This window comes from Chenopodium album, chromosome 23, assembly GCF_948465745.1.
Source record: "Chenopodium album chromosome 23, dcCheAlbu1.1, whole genome shotgun sequence".
NCBI classification, from domain to species: domain Eukaryota; kingdom Viridiplantae; phylum Streptophyta; class Magnoliopsida; order Caryophyllales; family Amaranthaceae; genus Chenopodium; species Chenopodium album.
This window is the reverse complement of record NC_137856.1, coordinates 31196043-31212991: the sequence shown is the minus strand read 5'-3', so window position 1 is coordinate 31212991 and position 16949 is coordinate 31196043. Positions and strand designations below refer to the sequence as shown.

At 36.1% G+C, this 16949-nt stretch overlaps 1 protein-coding gene across 2 annotated transcripts; it reads right to left on the bottom strand.

Annotated features, from left to right (window-relative positions):
• Positions 1-3260: 3260 nt before the first annotated feature.
• LOC145608454 (receptor-like protein EIX2) lies at positions 3261-6714 on the bottom strand. Of its 2 annotated transcripts, none has more exons than XM_081664070.1 (2): positions 3652-6714; positions 3261-3548 (listed from the first exon to the last, which is right to left on the bottom strand). In XM_081664070.1, exon 1 carries the CDS (start codon positions 6651-6653, stop codon positions 3657-3659), a length of 2997 nt encoding a protein of 998 aa, XP_081520196.1. In that variant the 5' UTR covers positions 6654-6714; the 3' UTR covers positions 3261-3548; positions 3652-3656. The 2 variants fall into 2 exon arrangements, with proteins under 2 accessions (XP_081520196.1, XP_081520195.1); XM_081664069.1 differs by having other exon boundaries at positions 3261-3551; positions 3652-6702.
• Positions 6715-16949: the final 10235 nt, after the last annotated feature.

Genomic DNA, 16949 nt, shown 5'->3' with positions numbered 1-16949 from the left:
TTGTCGAAGGTCCTCAAAGCTCCAAATCAACCCATCAATAATAGCATTGGTTTGGCCAATTATTTACAGTAACATTGTGTTAAATAATTTAGTCCATTTCATTATTTGTATTTTTTGGTGGCAAGAACATTAAATTACGTTTAAAAGCATTGATTTATAGTTACCCAGATTTGATGAACGTCGTTGATTTCAAACTCATAAAGTTGTTTTGATCCTTTTCTTTTTAATTATTTGGTTATTATTTATTAAGTTTGTTTCTTCTGGTAATTTTGGTTGGAATGGGTGGTGGTTGATTGTTGTGGTGGTTGGAATTGGTGGTTTCGTGGCGGCTTTAGCGATGGAATTGATGGTTAGGTCAGGTGTTACTAGATCCGGTTAGGGGTTATTACTAGATTCGGCCAAGGATTACTAGATCCGGTTAGGGGTTACTAGCTCGGACAAGGGTTACTTTAGGAGTTACTAGAGGGGTTACTTCAGGGGTTACTTTAGGGGTTACTAGACAGGGGTTACTTCAAGGATTACTAGATGGGTTAATTCAGGGGTTACTTCAGAGGTTACTAGACAGGGGTTACTTTGAGAGTTACTAGAGCGGTTACTTTAGGGATTACTTCGGGGGTTACTAGACAGGGGTTACTAGAGGGGGGGGGGGTTACTAGACAGGGGTTACTTCGGGGGTTACTAGAGGGGTTATTTCAGGGGTTACTAATGTGGCACCTTGCCACACCGTGTGGCTGGCCACACCAGAAACGCACTGTTTCATTATAGTTATCAAATGTTAAAACCTTTGACAAAAAAATTAATAATATACAAAAAAAACATAGTAATGTGATTATGTGAGCTATTATTAATGTTATATTTTTGTACAATTTTTATTAACAAGTAATTAAAAATATTTAATAATCAAATATACAAATATTTGCTTCCGTAAAAATAAAAAAAATCTATATAAACTAAAGTGATATATAATACTTATTTTTACTCCAAAAGTATTATAATCCCGTATATTTTCTTCTCATGTTTTCTTTTTCACAAATTCTTTTATGTGGCTAGCCACATGGTTTGACCACTTACATATAAGGCAATTAAATAAGTAAAAAATGTTTACAATGATAAGCAAATGAGGTTACCTTGACGTATGTGAGTTACTTAAATGAAAAAGGGGTTACTCTTTTAAATAAGTGGACTTGTTGTGGTTTTCATTTTTTTTTAATTTTATATAACATCCATATTTTTTATAATATTACTCCCTTCGTGTTTTTTAAAGTGTTATACTTATCAAATCCGGACGTGTTTTAATAAGTGTTATACTTCATACTTTCTATTTTGGTAAAAAGCTACATTAAAATATTATATTTCTATCCTCTCATAGTCTCCACCTAAAACCCACTACTGATTTTTTTTTTATGATATATTTCCTCTCACATTCATTACTTTTCAATAAACTATTAATTCCACTATCTTTCTTTTACAATTTTTTAATACTCAAACTACCCCCATTTACCACTTATTTTATTTAAGTCAATTAAATTGCCTAAAATTATGTGCCGCTCAAATTGTAACACTTAAAAAACACGGAGGGAGTAATTTTTTTAACATAAATGTATTGAGTAAACATTCCGGACACAACACGGCTACTACCTAGTTCCTATACAAGATGCTATGGAAGCCTGGTTTCTTAGAAAATTCAACCAATCCCACAAATTAAAGTCTGATCTTATTTGCTCACTAAGTTGACTTCAAGTCTTTCCCTTAACAACAAAAAATAGACAAGTCTTTCCCCTAACAACAAAAAAGTTGACTTCAAGTCTTCTTACCGTGATAATAGGGTCCCTTAGACTTTTTCAAATTGGAAAATTCAGATTTTATTTCCTTTTGAAACTCCTTCGACTGAAAAAATCAAAAGAGGAAGCAACAAACAAACTACAAGCCAAACTTCCTTAAAACCCAAACTTGCACATCCAAAATTCTAAAATGGTTTTGTTTGATTACGTAGAAGATTGGAAGTATGAGACAAAGTACATTATTACAAGTAGCTAGTTATCAGCCTTATCACCGTGATAGTGAATTCTTCTTCAATTAGATTCTTGTACATTGAATTACATTAATGGTCACTTTTTTTTTATTTTTGATTGAAGTTAGCCTTTTTCTTAGCGCTCACTGTTGTTTTCTCCGTCTAATTTAAGCTGCAAAAATGGCGACTTTGATTATTTGATTATGGTGGGCATAAAAAAGATTTGATCTGTTTAAAGTAAAATCAATATAATTCATCATTATCTTAGCTAAATTTTAATCATGACGGTTGCAAAAAATCAATAATATATTTATCCATTTTAATAGTGATACAGTAAACTGATTTAGAAGTATATAGCGGTATGCGTCGTTTACTATAGAATTTTCGAATTATTGCCTCCCTAATTTCTAGAAAATGGGTGTAATCAAACAATAGTACGAAATCCAAAGTTTGAGGTGTAATTCGAATATTGGAGCTCCTCTCTCGAATTATCCTCAACGTATCTATGATTTTAGAATTATTGCCTCCCTAATTTCTAGAAAATGGGTGTAATCAAACAATAGTACTAAGCATTATATTTTGAGAAACCAAAGTTTAATAAATTTTTTTTGAGGACAATAAGAGTCATGTATGTCTTCTTATACAAGTGGAATTTTGTTAAAAACTATACTATTGATTATTTGAATATGACATCAATAGTACTAAGTACGAAGTATTTTTTTATTGAGAAACCATAGTGTATTACGAAGTAATTTTTTAGTGCATATATATGATATGTCCAATTTTATACCTTGTACATATATAAATTTCACAATTATATCACGAAATTCATCACTTTTTGTGCTAGAGGCTAGAGCTAGCCAAATCTTGACCACGTATACTCGATCTAAATCAAAAATCCAGGAAAAAAAAAAAATTTAGGATGATTAGTTGTAGGAGTAACAATAATGAACTAAGTGCTACGGTTACATTTGAGAAACCTCAGAAATCTAGCAGTTACATATATATAGGAGCCTAAAATGAACTAAGATATACAAGAGACTGAAGGTTGTTGCCTATTGCATTGATTGGGATCGAGACTTGTGATTGCGATTAGATTATAAGATGTATAGAGATAAGAAAGAACGTATATACTCCCGATTGCAGTTGGGATAAGACCTACAATCAGTTAATTGTTAGAAGATCAACATGAGGCCTGAAAGTAAGTTGTAAGAGAGATCAACGTGCACAAGATAAGGTAATTTTCACCTTTTTTTTTTGACAGAACAACATACTTTATTAAGATAATTTCTCCTTATCAGCAAGGATAACATGAGTAACATTCGGAGGGCTTACAGAGGACTCGACAATGAAATGTACTGCTATATTACATACTTTAGGACAGAACGAGAAAGTACAGAACTCAAACTTCCTAGCCATGCTAAGAGCATCTAAAACGATCTGAACAGAGGACTTTTCGCTTTGTGCTCCCTGGAGAAGCTTGTATTAGGTAGGTGGTGAGCAAGTTGAGTCGATTCCTCTAGTACCAAACCTCAGCCTGCTGCAAATTTGCGACATTCAATGCAATCATATTAGATTCATCATATATACAGTTTATGATATTCTGCTAAGATCAACAAAAAAATTGATTAATAACTTACTGGATTTAGAGCCTCCTTTTAAATTTAGCAATGCTCAATGAAACCATGACATAGATCTTATCTTTCATGTCATCAAAGAACTGAAAAAAGGCATGTCTCCAAGATCTTTTGAGCACCAATGTTCCACAAACTTCCCAAAATCCTATGATAAATCCGAGCACAACACTTACGTACAACCCCAGGAAAAACATCTTGTCATCATCAGTGTCATCCTGGGGAGTAGTATTATCTCCCATCGTCGAGTTGTGATGTGGTTGATCCCAAGAGCAATTCGAGAGAGGAGCTCCACAAAGTTGAGGATTTCCCGCATATACTGAAGCATTGAAACCTTGAAGTTGAGTGCCCTTCGGAATTTCTCCAGAGAAGTGGTTGTTTGACAAATCCAAATTGCTGAGAGAACTCAAAGCAGTGATGCTTGCAGGGATTACACCAGAGAGGTGGTTGTATGACAAATCGAGAACTTCTAAAGCTGTCAATAGTCCAATTTCCGGTGTGATTTGCCCAACCAAACTGTTTCTTGATAAGTTCAAGGAGACGAGACCTTGCAGAGCTGAAATTTTTGTGGGAATTACTCCTTCCAACTTATTGTTTGAAAGATCAATTAGCTTTACTAGTCCTAAAAAATTCCCAAAGCTCCTTTCTGCTTCTTTCCACATAATCGTCGCAGCATCACTGTAGAAATGACCGAGAATGGTATGACCGACACTGATAGTGTATTGCAATGTTGGAAGCATATCTGTTGTATTTTGCATTGCTGTAAGATTACAAATGCAATTTGGAATAGTTCCAGAAATTTGGTTGTCAGCGAGATCCAAGATTTGAAGAAAGGGCAGTTGACAAAGGCTCAAAGGTATTTCCCCAACAAAATTATTGCTTCCAAGGCTTAGAAAACTGAGGCTTTTTTTTTTACTCCCAATGCCTGGCAATATACTTCCAGTAAAGGAATTATGAGCAAGATCAAGGAGAACCAGGGATGTTAAATCCTCTAATGATCTTGGAAGTTCTCCCGAAAACCTATTGTTGCGCAAGTGCAACGTCTCCAACTGCTTCAAATACCTAATGGAAGGTGGTATACCACCAGAAAAATTATTGTGTTCTAAATGGATAAAAGACAATTGGTCAAAATTCATCCAGCAATCAGGAAGTTTTCCGGACAACAAGTTATTTGAAAGATCAAGAGTTTTTAGACTTACTTTCACCTTAGGACACAAAAAGAGGGTGGGATCAGAAAACTTATTATTATTCAAGCTTAATGAAGTAAGGCTTGTTGGAAATGTAGGTATTGCACCTTCAATATAGTTGAAGCTCATATCTATGACAACCCCATACAAAGAATCAAGGGTCGTTGTGAAAGTGATCTTTGAAGGTATTTCCAAATCTGAAAGCGTCCCATGAATCATATTTTGAGACATACTAAGATGAGTGAGCTTTGAAGGTATTGTAAAAGACTTCGGAATGCTGTCGGAAATTCCAGCACCAGAAATATCAAGAATCGAATAATTTTTTTGGCTCACAAGCCAATTTGGGAAGATCGGTCCCAATCTGCAGGAACTTAGTCTTATAGTATCCAACTGGAATGGAGGAGCCCAATCATCATCAATATCGAGCACCAGTGCTGAATTACCTGAAAGGTCTAAGTACTGTAATCTTGAAAGTTCTGAGAAGTGACTGCTAGAGAGTGTACCATGCAGAGAGTTAGAAGAAAGATCCAAGTGATCGAGCATTGACAGTTGCCCCAAACGAGGACTGATGGTTCCATTCAAACGATTATTATTAAGACATAATTGTTTTAATGATGGAAATGCACCAATCGCGTCTGGAATTAGACCCCAGAATTGATTATCACCCAGATTTAAATATGATAATGACTTGTTTGAGCATCTGGTTAGTGTTTGGATTATGTTGGGAAACTCATCGGTGATGTTGTTATTATTCAAGTAGAGACTTTGCAAGTGACACAAATTGCCAAGTATATTAGGCAATTGTGAGGACTGGAAATTATTTGTTGAGAGGTCGAGATGTTGGAGAGACTGTAAGTTAGAAATTGTGTCTGGAATCGGACCTTGCAATTTATTGTTGGAAAGGTCTAGATACCAAAGAGCATGCATATTTCCAATTGCATTAGGAAGGGGACCTTCTAGTTGATTAGAAGAGAGATCAACATATGCAAGGTGAGTATCAATTCCAGTCAAATTAAAAAGCCATTGGAATATTGATGAATCAAGCTGATTGCCAGCAAGATTAAGATATGAAAGAGTGGTTGTGGAGTTTTTGTATGAAAGTGGCAATGGAACTCTAGAGGGAAGGTTACAGTATTCCAAGTTAAGAAAACTTAAGAATGGAAGGTCGTTCACGATTTTTAGCCAGTCTATGGCTCTACTGAGATAGACAAAACTCAAGTCAATATAACTTAACAATTTTAGATTTGAGAGCAACGACAAGTTTTTGACATAGAGATTCTCAAGTTTAACATAAAATTGATTGTTATAGCTAAGATCAAGAGAAATCAAGCGGGAAAGGTTTCCAAGCTGGTGTGGAATTTCTCCACTGAATCCAGCGTATGATAGGTTAAGGTACTTCAAACTCACAAGGTAACCAACAAAACTAGGGATGGGTTGGTTTTGGAAATTGTTGTGGCTGAGATCCAAGTAATTCAAATGCTTCAAATCAACAAGGGAAGAACTCACTTTACCTTGCAAACAACGATCCTTAAAATAATAAGTGACAACCCCACGAAGGTCAAGCTTGATTACATGGCCGGTTTGGCTGCTGCAACGGATGCCACGCCATTGACAACAGTCTTTGTTATCATCTCCCCAAGAAGACAGCAACCCGCAATGATCGATTTGAATGCCCTCTTTGAATTTCAACAAAGCTTTTCTCTCTTTCTCAATACACATGACGTTGTTGTGGTGGCTGCTAAGGGTAGCAAGCCCTTGAGCAACACAAATGAAGTAGGAAAACAGCAAAAAACAAGAAAGGAGGAGTTTAAGAGAATTCATTGTCACCAAACTTTTGCTAGATCAATGAATGAATATTTATTAATCTATGTGCTAAGTATATATAGAATTTTTCTTAAAAAAAAAAAAAAAAAGTACATATAGTATTAATCAGTAATTCCTAGATGATGATAAAGATAGCATTAGAATTGTACTCCGCAAAAACTATTATAACAAGTTACAACAAATGACAATGAAAGGAATTTGGAGTAGACTTGGATATTTGTTGTTACTTTGGATAAGTGAGCATAATAGAGAGCTAAGCAGACACAATATTTGGCGGTCTCATTTCACCTATATTTACTTCTTTTTTTTTATTTATTTAAAACTAGCTTAAAACCCCGTGCAATGCACGGTTAATAAATAATTTTATTACACATTCTACCAAAAAAATGTATAAAATAAATATATAAAAAAGAAAATAATTAAATATGATGTAATAGGTTAATTATAATAGGCAATTTGATATTTAAGGAAGTTTATTTTAGATTTCGTACAAAGTATAAATTATAATTTAGAAACAATCCTTATTTTAATGTAAAAATAGTTTTTTTTAATAAGTAATTTTGGAGGGAAAATTTTTTACATTATGTTGCCAAGTGTCCCTCTAAGTTTCGCTTTTAGTATAATGTAATTGATCTGGCAAATTTCATTATTTATTTACTCCTATTTTTTTTTTCTTTTCCATTATTAACCAACCAAAGCCAAACATCTTAGCTTATTATTGCAGAGTAATTCACTTCATAAAACTTGTGCTAAAGGCAATGAGATTTTATTGATTAGGGATCATAGAGCACTTGTTTAATCATAAGATTGTTACTCTTCACATTTAATGAATCTATCAATACTATATACTAAAAAGACACACCAGCAATGACACATGTCATTTTCTGGTGTGTCCATTATATTTTTATTTTATTTTATTTTTTTTTTGAAAAAAAAAAGTTATATAAGGAAAAAATCTTTCTACTTATAAGTAATAATTACATATGAAATATACTACACTAGAAGATTTGATTTAGCTTTTCAAAAAAAAATAATATTGACAACTAATAAGTTAAGCAAAAAAAAAAACTAAAAACAATATTCTTAACATACAAGTAATTTGTGACATGTGGATATGGACAATTCTTATAAGGAATGAAAGACAATTATAAATTATACGAAGTATACGCTTATTACAAAAAAAAATTATATATTTTATTCTTGATGTTTTAACCATGTAATAGAAGTTACAGGCTTAAATAATAAAATGTGAATATTAAATCAACAAATAATATTTTTATCATTTTTTTATTTTGTTATATTTTAAAAAATCAATTATTGAAAAGTACCGTGCATGGCACGGGAACTAACCTAGTGTGTTTATATACTACCTCCGGTCCACTTTAGTAGCAACTTTGGGGGGGTTTGCGGAGGCCAAGGCAAAACTTTTTAGGGGTGATTTAGAAAAAGTAAGGGTATGTAATTAGGAGAGTAAAATTGGAGGGAATTGCTGTGGTCCCTTTATTGACTTTTGTGACCCTTGTACTTTTGTGATTTTAGTGGGAAATTCCCCACTTAATTTCTGGTAGGAAAAGAAACAAGAGAGAAATTTTGTTTCCCTCCCAAAATTTCATCCAAATTCAAAAATTTAGGCAATTTCCCCCAAAAGTTCAAATTTAGCATTTAAATTCAAACAAAATGTCCTATATAAAAGCTGGGCTTCCCTTCCAATTCCCCATTTTCACAATATTAGTTCTGGGGGAATTGGGGAGGGGGGTAGGGGATATAAAATCATGTTCATCAATATCAGAAATTAGTTTACTAAATCCAAAATACAGGCAGCCCTATCAAATTAAAACCTTCTAAAATCAGCTTTGTTAAATCCTAATTCCTAAAGCTATGTTAGTAGATGCAGCTTCATTATTTACAGGAATAGGCTCCGTTGAAGACCGTCCAAAAACCACCAGCCGCCACTTCATCACCAAAAATGCCAGTCCTGAAAAAAACAAGGAAAAGGGACTCATGGCAGAGTTCATGGATGATCTCATGGATGAGTTTTATCAACAACAGCAGCTCATAGAAGATGAATTGAACGATGAACAATTCATCCAAGCAGTTTATGAATGGGACTCAGATTCTGCTCATGAAGTAGAACAACATGAAGATAATGATGCAGGTGGATTTGATCATGATGAAGATGCAAACCAAGAACAACAACAGCACCAAGTAAGACCAAACAGAAAGATGACTGTAGAACAGAAAAGAGCAACTGTTGATGAGATTATGTTGCACATGGAGGGGGACTCATTGCCTGATCGAGGCTTGTTAGCCAATTTGGCAAGAAAACATTAATTATGTGCACAAATCCACAACAACAAGATGGTTTTACGTAATAAAAGTTTGTCTATCTCAAGGTGTTGTTGTTGATGTGAATACCAAAAAAAAAAGGCAGGACAGGACGCAAAGCAAATGAATACACAGATGAGTTTCTCACATCAGTGCCTTTGTACAAAAGGACAACTGAAAGAGGATATGCTGCTGCACTCAAGATATATACCAAAGACAGCTTTGCATAGGCTAAGGCAGCAAGGTAGGCTGAGAACTCACACAAGCACAAATCACCCAGCATTGACAGACAAGCACAAAATAGCAAGACTCAAATGGGTATTAAGTCACATTGATCATGTTCCAACTATAGGGGACCCAACATTTAGAGATATGCAACAATGGATCCATCTAGATGAGAAATGGTTCTACATTAATCCTGAGACAAAAACTTTCTACCTACTGCCAACTGAAGAAGATCCATATAGGGCACAACAATCAAGAAGGTTCAAGATCCACTACTAGAAAACAGCCAAATAACGACGGACTGGTTCCGACGGAAACAGAAATCCGTCGGAAACGTTGAAATTTCCGACGGAATATAATTTCGTCGAAAAATATGTGATTTCCGACGGAAAATCCGTCGGAAATTAACTTTTCCGACAGATAAATTTTCCGTCGGAGATTTCCGACGGAAATTTCCGTCGGAAATTACCTTTTCCGACGGATTTCCGACGGAATACAATTTTTAAAAAAAAAAAAAAAAAATTTGTTGAAACCCTAAAACCCAAACCCGCCGCTTTTCTTTCTTTCCCCTTCTCCATTTCACTGTCTTTCCTCTTCTCTCTCCTCTATCATCTCCTTCTCTCTCCTCTCCTCCTCCTCCTCTGTCGTTCTTCTTCTCTTCCTCTCTTCTCTTTCATCTTCTCTTTCTTTCATTTTCTTTCAATTCCCTTCTTCCATACACCTCACATCTCCCACCACAACATCGACATCAACAACAAACCCACCACCGCCAACATCGACAACAACAACCCCAACAACAACCCCAACACAGACAACTTCGACGACATCAACAACAACCCCATCACTGTCAACATCAACATCAACAACAACCCCAACACCGACGACATCAATAGCAACTTCGAGTAGATCGAGTTTCGCCCTTTCTCTCTCTTCTCATGATGAAAACAAAGGTTTTCAGGTCAAATTCGACCATGAAAACTCTAGATCTAGAGTTTTCATGGTCGAATTTGGCCTCCTAAACCCAATTTCAAGGTTTTGTGTAGTCGAATTAAGGTATGTGTATATTTTTCGATTTTTTTTTGTTGTTGGTTTATCATATATTTTTAATATACTTCGAATTTGTTGGCTGTTGGAGTTCGAATTTTAGGGTGATTGGTGTGGGATTATTTTTTTTTAAATTCTGGGTTGTGCTTTTTTGTTATAGCGGCGCACTGGTGGTTTTGGTGGTGTGGGGTGGTTGGGGCTGTGTTAGGGTGGTAGATCTGTATTTGGGTGGGTTAGGGTCAGGTGGGTAGGGGATTGGTGGAGGTTTTCGTGGTTGGGTAGTGGGTGGTGGTTCATGTTAGGGCGGCTGGTGTGGGTGGTGGTACGGGTTAGGTCTAATGTGGACTGGTGGTGTGGGCTGGTGGCAAGTGGTGTGAACTGGTGGTGAGGGGTGGTGGTGAGGCATTTTTTTTTTGTTTTTTTAAAATCACTTTCCGACGGAATTCCCGTCGAATTTTTCCAGCGGAATACAGTCCGTCGTAAATTTCCGACGGACTTCTGTCGGGCCTGAAAATCACTTCCGGCGGATAGAAATCCGTCGGAATTTCCGTCGGAATAGTGTTTCCGACGGAAATGGCCCTTTTTGCGACGAAGTATATTCCGACAACCAGTTCCGACGGAAATTCCGTCGGAAACAGGTTTTCCGACGGAAAACAAGGTGTTTCCGACGGAATTTTTCCGTCGTTATTTGCCTGTTTTCTAGTAGTGATCAAAGCAATGTTTATGGGGATGATAGGGAAGCCATTATTTAATGATGCAAATAACATGATTCATGATGAAAAATATGGTCTTTTCCTTTTGTTAAGTATGAAATGGCAAAAAAAAAAAAAGCAAGAACAGAGATGTAGGGACTCTAGAGACAAAGGCACTACAAAGTGTAACAAAGGAGTGAATAAGGGAGATGATGCTAACACATGTCATGTGATCCCTACAATTTATGAGAAATGGCCACAACTTCCTAAAGACATCATTATACAATGGGATAATGCTAGGCCTCATCAAGTGCCTAAGGATGGAGAATTTCAAGCAACATGTCATACAAATGGGTTCAACATTCAGTTCATTTTCCAAGCAGCTCAATCACCATAAACCAATGTTTTAGATTTAGTTTTCTTTAGTGTGATTCAATCATTACAATATCAATCATTTCCAAGGAATCTAGATGACTTAATCAAAGAAGTTGCTAGAGCTTTTGAAGAATTTGACCCTACTTTGAACAAGTACACTTGGATCACACTTCAATCATGCATGATTAAGATTTTGGAAAAACAAGGTGGTAATAACTTCTCCCCCCCCCCCCCACACACACACATGAAGAAAAGAAGTTTGGACAGCCAAGGTCTACTACCACAACTACTTCAAGTGGACAGGGATCTCATTGCAGAAGTTGTAAAATTTCTGGACACAGTCCCAAATACAGGAGATGATCAAGGGTATATGGAAGTTGATGCAAACTAATAGATGTGCAACACAGTAGAGGTATATTAGTATTTTGTTTTATTTTGACTTCCACACATAACCTTTTCCTTTTCAAACAACTTTTTGAGTTAGATTATGTATAGGTTATGCATGTGTACTTTTGTTAGACAACATTGGATCTATTTTTTGGCAGTCATGTAATGCATGAGGTTCATATCTATTACTTAAAAGTTAACAATGGCAAAGGTGTATGTGTTTTTTTAGTGTTGACTCAGTGAATTCCATCAGAATGGGTATGTATTCAGTCAAAGCTTTAGTGCACTACTAGAAATAGGCTAAATTGCGATGGAATACTTACGACGGACATGTTTTTCCGTCGTTAAAGTGGTTATTTTCGACGGAAAACATATCGTCGCAATTTAGCGACGGAAAATTTCAATTACGAGGCATTTTCCCTCGTAAATTTTACGACGGAATTTATTATAAACTTCCGACGGAATATTCCGTCGTAAAGTCGTTGTCATTTTTGAAAATTAAAATTGGAAATTGTATTCTTGACCTAAAAAAAAGGGGGAAAGAAACGCAGAGAGAGAAAGAGAAGCAGCGGCAGTAGAGAGAGAAAGAGAGGAGAGAGAAGAAAGAACGAGGCGTCCCTGGTGGTTTCCGGCGACGCCCTAGTGAACGAAAGAGAAGGAGAGAGAAAGAGAGAGGGAATTTTTGGAGTCGTTGCACATAAGAAAGAGAAGGAGAGAGAAAGAGAGAGGGAAAGAGAAGTCGCCGCACGTTTCCGCCGCTGTTGGTGACCCAAACCTCAGCCCTCCGTCACGCAACTGCCGCCGTCGGGGACCCAAACGAAGCCAACATTGTAAGAGAGAAAGAGGACGAGTAGGAGAAAGAAAAAGAGGTCGAGAAGGAGAAAGAGGGCGGCTGAAGGGGAGGCTTGTGTCCATCGTCGAGCCTCCGGCGCCACCTTACCAGGTCAGTGTACACCTTTTTTTTTTGTTTTTGTTTTTTTTTCAATTCGAATCTGACTTTTTTTGCTTTGACCACCACAATCGCAGCCTCCGACCTCCGGCCTCCTCCCTTCCCTCACCGTGGATGGCTGTTGTTGCCGGCGCCGCGCCAAGGTTAGTTTCCCCCACTTTTTTTTTTAATTTTTTTTTGTTAAATAATAAACCCTTATTTATTTAATTTATTTTTTAAAATATTTTGTAGGATTTGTACAATTAGATTGTTTGATTGTCAAAAAGAAGTGCAGATCTAAAGGTTAGTCACATTACAAACTCTAATATTTTGTATGTATGTTACTTTGGTTTGGTTTTGTTTAACATAACTTAGTTAAGTTAATTTTTTTTCTAATATAATGTGTTTTAGTTTAGTTTAGTTTACTTTTTTTTTTTGTAAGTATGTTAGTTTAGTTTAGTTTACTTTTTTGTAAGTATGTTAGTTTAGTTTACTTTTTTGTAAGTATGTTAGTTTAGTTTACTTTTTTTGTAAGTATGTTAGTTTAGTTAAGTTTTTTTTATTTTTTTTTTAATATAATGTGGTTTAATTTAGTTTAGTTTTACTAAAGTATGTTAGATTAGTTTAATATTATGAAACTTTAGTTTAGTTTATTTTAATATAATGTCGTTTAATTTAGTTTAGTTTTACTAAAGTATATTAGATTAGTTTAATATTATGAAACTTTAGGTACGTTTTGTTTGTTTTGTTTAATATGATGTATGTTAGATTACTTTAGTTCATTATAATCTAGTTTAGTTTTGTTTAGTTTAATATAATGTTTCTTACTTAAGTTTAATTTTTTATAATGCATGTTGCTATATTTAATATTATGATATGTTAGTTTAGTTTGGTTTTGTTTGGTTTGATTTGTTTATATTAATGTTATGGTTTTATGATATGTTTGTTTATGCTAAGTTTAATTATGATATATTTGTATAATTTTTTGTATGTTAGTTTAGTTTTAATATCTTTTAAAAAAATCATTTGCATAATCAGATCATATGCCTAGATACCCGTTTAAGGCATACACATTAGGAGTATGTCTTGAATAGTCTCCAGTTGGGACTGTCCTTATACGTTTATTCTCACTTAGGTGGTGAATGTATTCCTTTGTTTTAATTCTAAGGAAGATCCTTGCTTGTCATTTCTCTACAATGTTCTCTAGGTACATATATAGGTGTTTCTAATCGCCTATATTGTGTACTTGGGGAATTGTAGGGAGATGCTGCCGGATTTTCCATAGAATTGAAATTCTGGCATACATTCACTAGTGAGATTGGACGTACAAGGATGGGTTAGGTTAGAGTGATAAAGACCCTTGAAAATCATTTCTCTTCTCATTTGCATTACCATAACAGTTTGATCTATAATGAATATATATTGTGCTTTATGACTAATATGATTAATGGCATATGTGTTAGTTGTGTAGAACTTAGCTTGTAATCATGAAATGAACAGAACGTAGCTGGATGTACGAAAGGATGGTTGGGAATTCTATTAATCCTGAGTTCTTAAAGGGGGTAGATGAATTCCTTAAATATGTGGAAGATCATCCCGAGAGTAGCAACCCGAATGAAGTTAGGTGTCCATGTTTTAAATGCAAAAACAAACGTTTTTGGGATCCAGATACGGTCAAACTTCATTTGTATCGTAGCGGTTTTTTACCTAATTACTACGAGTGGATTTGTCATGGGGAAGGGTTTCCAGGAACTCGTAGAAGGCAGTCAAATGAATATCGTGAAATGGTTTTGGATGCCTTTGGTCAGTCTCAAGATCAAGGCCATTCCGAAGAGCCACCTGTTTCATTAGCGGAGGAGCCTAATGCACAAGCCAAGCCATTTTTTGATTTGTTAAGGGCTTCTGAGCAACCGTTATACGAAGGGAGTTCATTGTCTGTGTTAGAGATGGCTTCTAGAATCACTAGCCTAAAGTGTGAGTATAATTTGCCGCACAGATGTGTTGATGGATTTGCTTCTTTGGTTAATGAAGTGATTCCTAACAACAACCACATGGCCGAGACATTCTATGAGGTCAAGAAAATTGTTAAGGGGTTAGAGCTGCCCCATGAAAAGATTCATGCATGCTCGAAATGATGTATGTTATTTTGGAAAGATGATGCTCAATTATCTACATGTAGGGTGTGTGGTAGCGACCGATACAAGAAGACTTCTAAAGGTATCTTAGTGCCTTTGAATGTTTTATTTTATTTCCCTATCACACCTAGGTTGCAAAGGCTTTTTGCAACTAAAAACATTTCTGAGGAAATGACATGGCTTGCTAAAAATCCTCGAGTTCAAGGCACAATGGCACACCCTAGCGATGGTGAAGCGTGGAAACACCTAGATAGTTGCTTTCCTGAGTTTGCCTCTGAACCTCGTAATGTTCGACTTGGCCTATGTACGGATGGATTTGCTCCACATGGTCAGTTTGGGGGATAGTATTCATGTTGGCCTGTCATTTTGACCTCTTATAACTTGCCTCCGTCAATGTGTATGAAAAGACAGTTCATGTTTCTGTTGTTACTTGTTCCTGGTCCTAAAAACCCTTAGGGCAACTTGGATGTTTACATGCAGTCGCTCATACACGAGTTGAAACAGTTGTGGGAAGTTGGGGCAAATACTTACGATATTTCGAGAAAACAAAATTTCAATCTTCGAGCAGCCATCCTATGGACCGTTAGTGACTTCCCGGCTTATGGTATGTTATCTGGTTGGACCACAGCCGATAAGAAGGCTTGTCCATATTGTATGGAGAAAAGCAAAGGATTTTGGCTCGAAAATGGTGGTAAGGTTTCTTGGTTTGATTGCCATCGTCAATTCCTTCCGACAAATCATCCTTTTCGAAATAGTAAAACTGCATTTTGTAAAAACAAAGTCGAAAAAGGTTCACCACCTCACATCATGTCAGGAGAGGAACTTTGGGAATGTGTGAAAAACCTCCCTAAAGCAACAGATGGCCCCGAGGCACTGAAACGTCTCAAGAAGGCAAAAAAAGGGTGGTTCAAGCAAAGCACTCTATGGGACCTTCCATATTGGAAACATCTGCTTGTTCGTCACAACTTAGATGTCATGCACGTTGAAAAAAACTTTTTTGATCAGTTGATTCACACTATAATGGACGTGAAAAAGCTTTCTTGTGACACGCCATCAGCTCGGAATGACATTGCTAAATACTGTAAACGGTCCCAGCTACATCTTCAAGAGGATGATAGAGGAAAAGAATTCATGCCAAAGGCTCCATTTGCTCTTGACAAGGCTCAGAGAAAGGTTTTGTGTGAGTGGGTCAAACAGCTTTGGTTTCCTGATGGTTACGCTTCCAATTTGAGCCGATGCGTTGTTTTGCAATCAGGTAAGTTACATGGAATGAAAAGTCATGATTTGGGGGCCTCTTAAGAAATCGTCAATCGGAGACAGATTCCTAGGCATGTACAAGGGCAACAGGAGCAACAGGAACAGGAGTTACAGGACCCGCATCCTAATGACTTGCTAGAGTTGGACCCTTCCACACTTTGGTGCGTATGTATTTGTATAATGAAATATCCTTAAATTCGTATTTACTTTGATAAAGTGAACTTATATTACTTTAACCATGCATGTTTTTTTCACTTTTTGTTGATTATCTACTTACATGAATGTCTATCCTTTATTATAGGTTTGGTGATATCCCGGTGAAGAATGCGGTCTCCGACTCGCTAACCGGCTACTATGTTCAGCCTTGGAGGAATTATGGAGAGGTTGATGAAGATTCGAGAGAGCACTTTTGGAACTTGTTCAACGTATGATAACTTTAACCTAACATAATACATGTTTCATAAATTATATTGATAGAGTTGAATTTTGTAATAAAGATATTTTCTTGATTTGCAGAAAAAATTCAAGTGGGCACCCGAGTTAAACAACCAAGTGAAGGACACTTTCGTCGTAAAGTTTGTAGATGGCCTACGTGACACGTTCTACAACATCACACACGGGCTGAATGGTCGCAAACCAAGATGGCTTAATAAGGATGTCCACGAAGTCATGATGCGAATTGTTGTCACCGATCCAGAATATAAGAAGCGGTCGGAACAAAACAAGAAGAACCGAAGAGGCGGATCCATGGAAAATGTCGTTGAACTGACCCACTTTCAAGGTTCAATGTCATCTGTACAACATGCTAAAAGGATGGTAAGGTTCCTACGATCTATCCAGTAACAATAAAGTCATTTGTCTATTAATGAATTTTGGTGGGCTAACATGTTTTCAGTGATTTTCAGCATGTATATATAAAGGCTGC

What these genes read in the sequence shown, in the direction of transcription:
- LOC145608454 (XM_081664070.1), bottom strand. Translation starts at nt 6,653, where the DNA reads ATGAATTCTCTTAAACTCCTCCTTTCTTGTTTTTTGCTGTTTTCCTAC.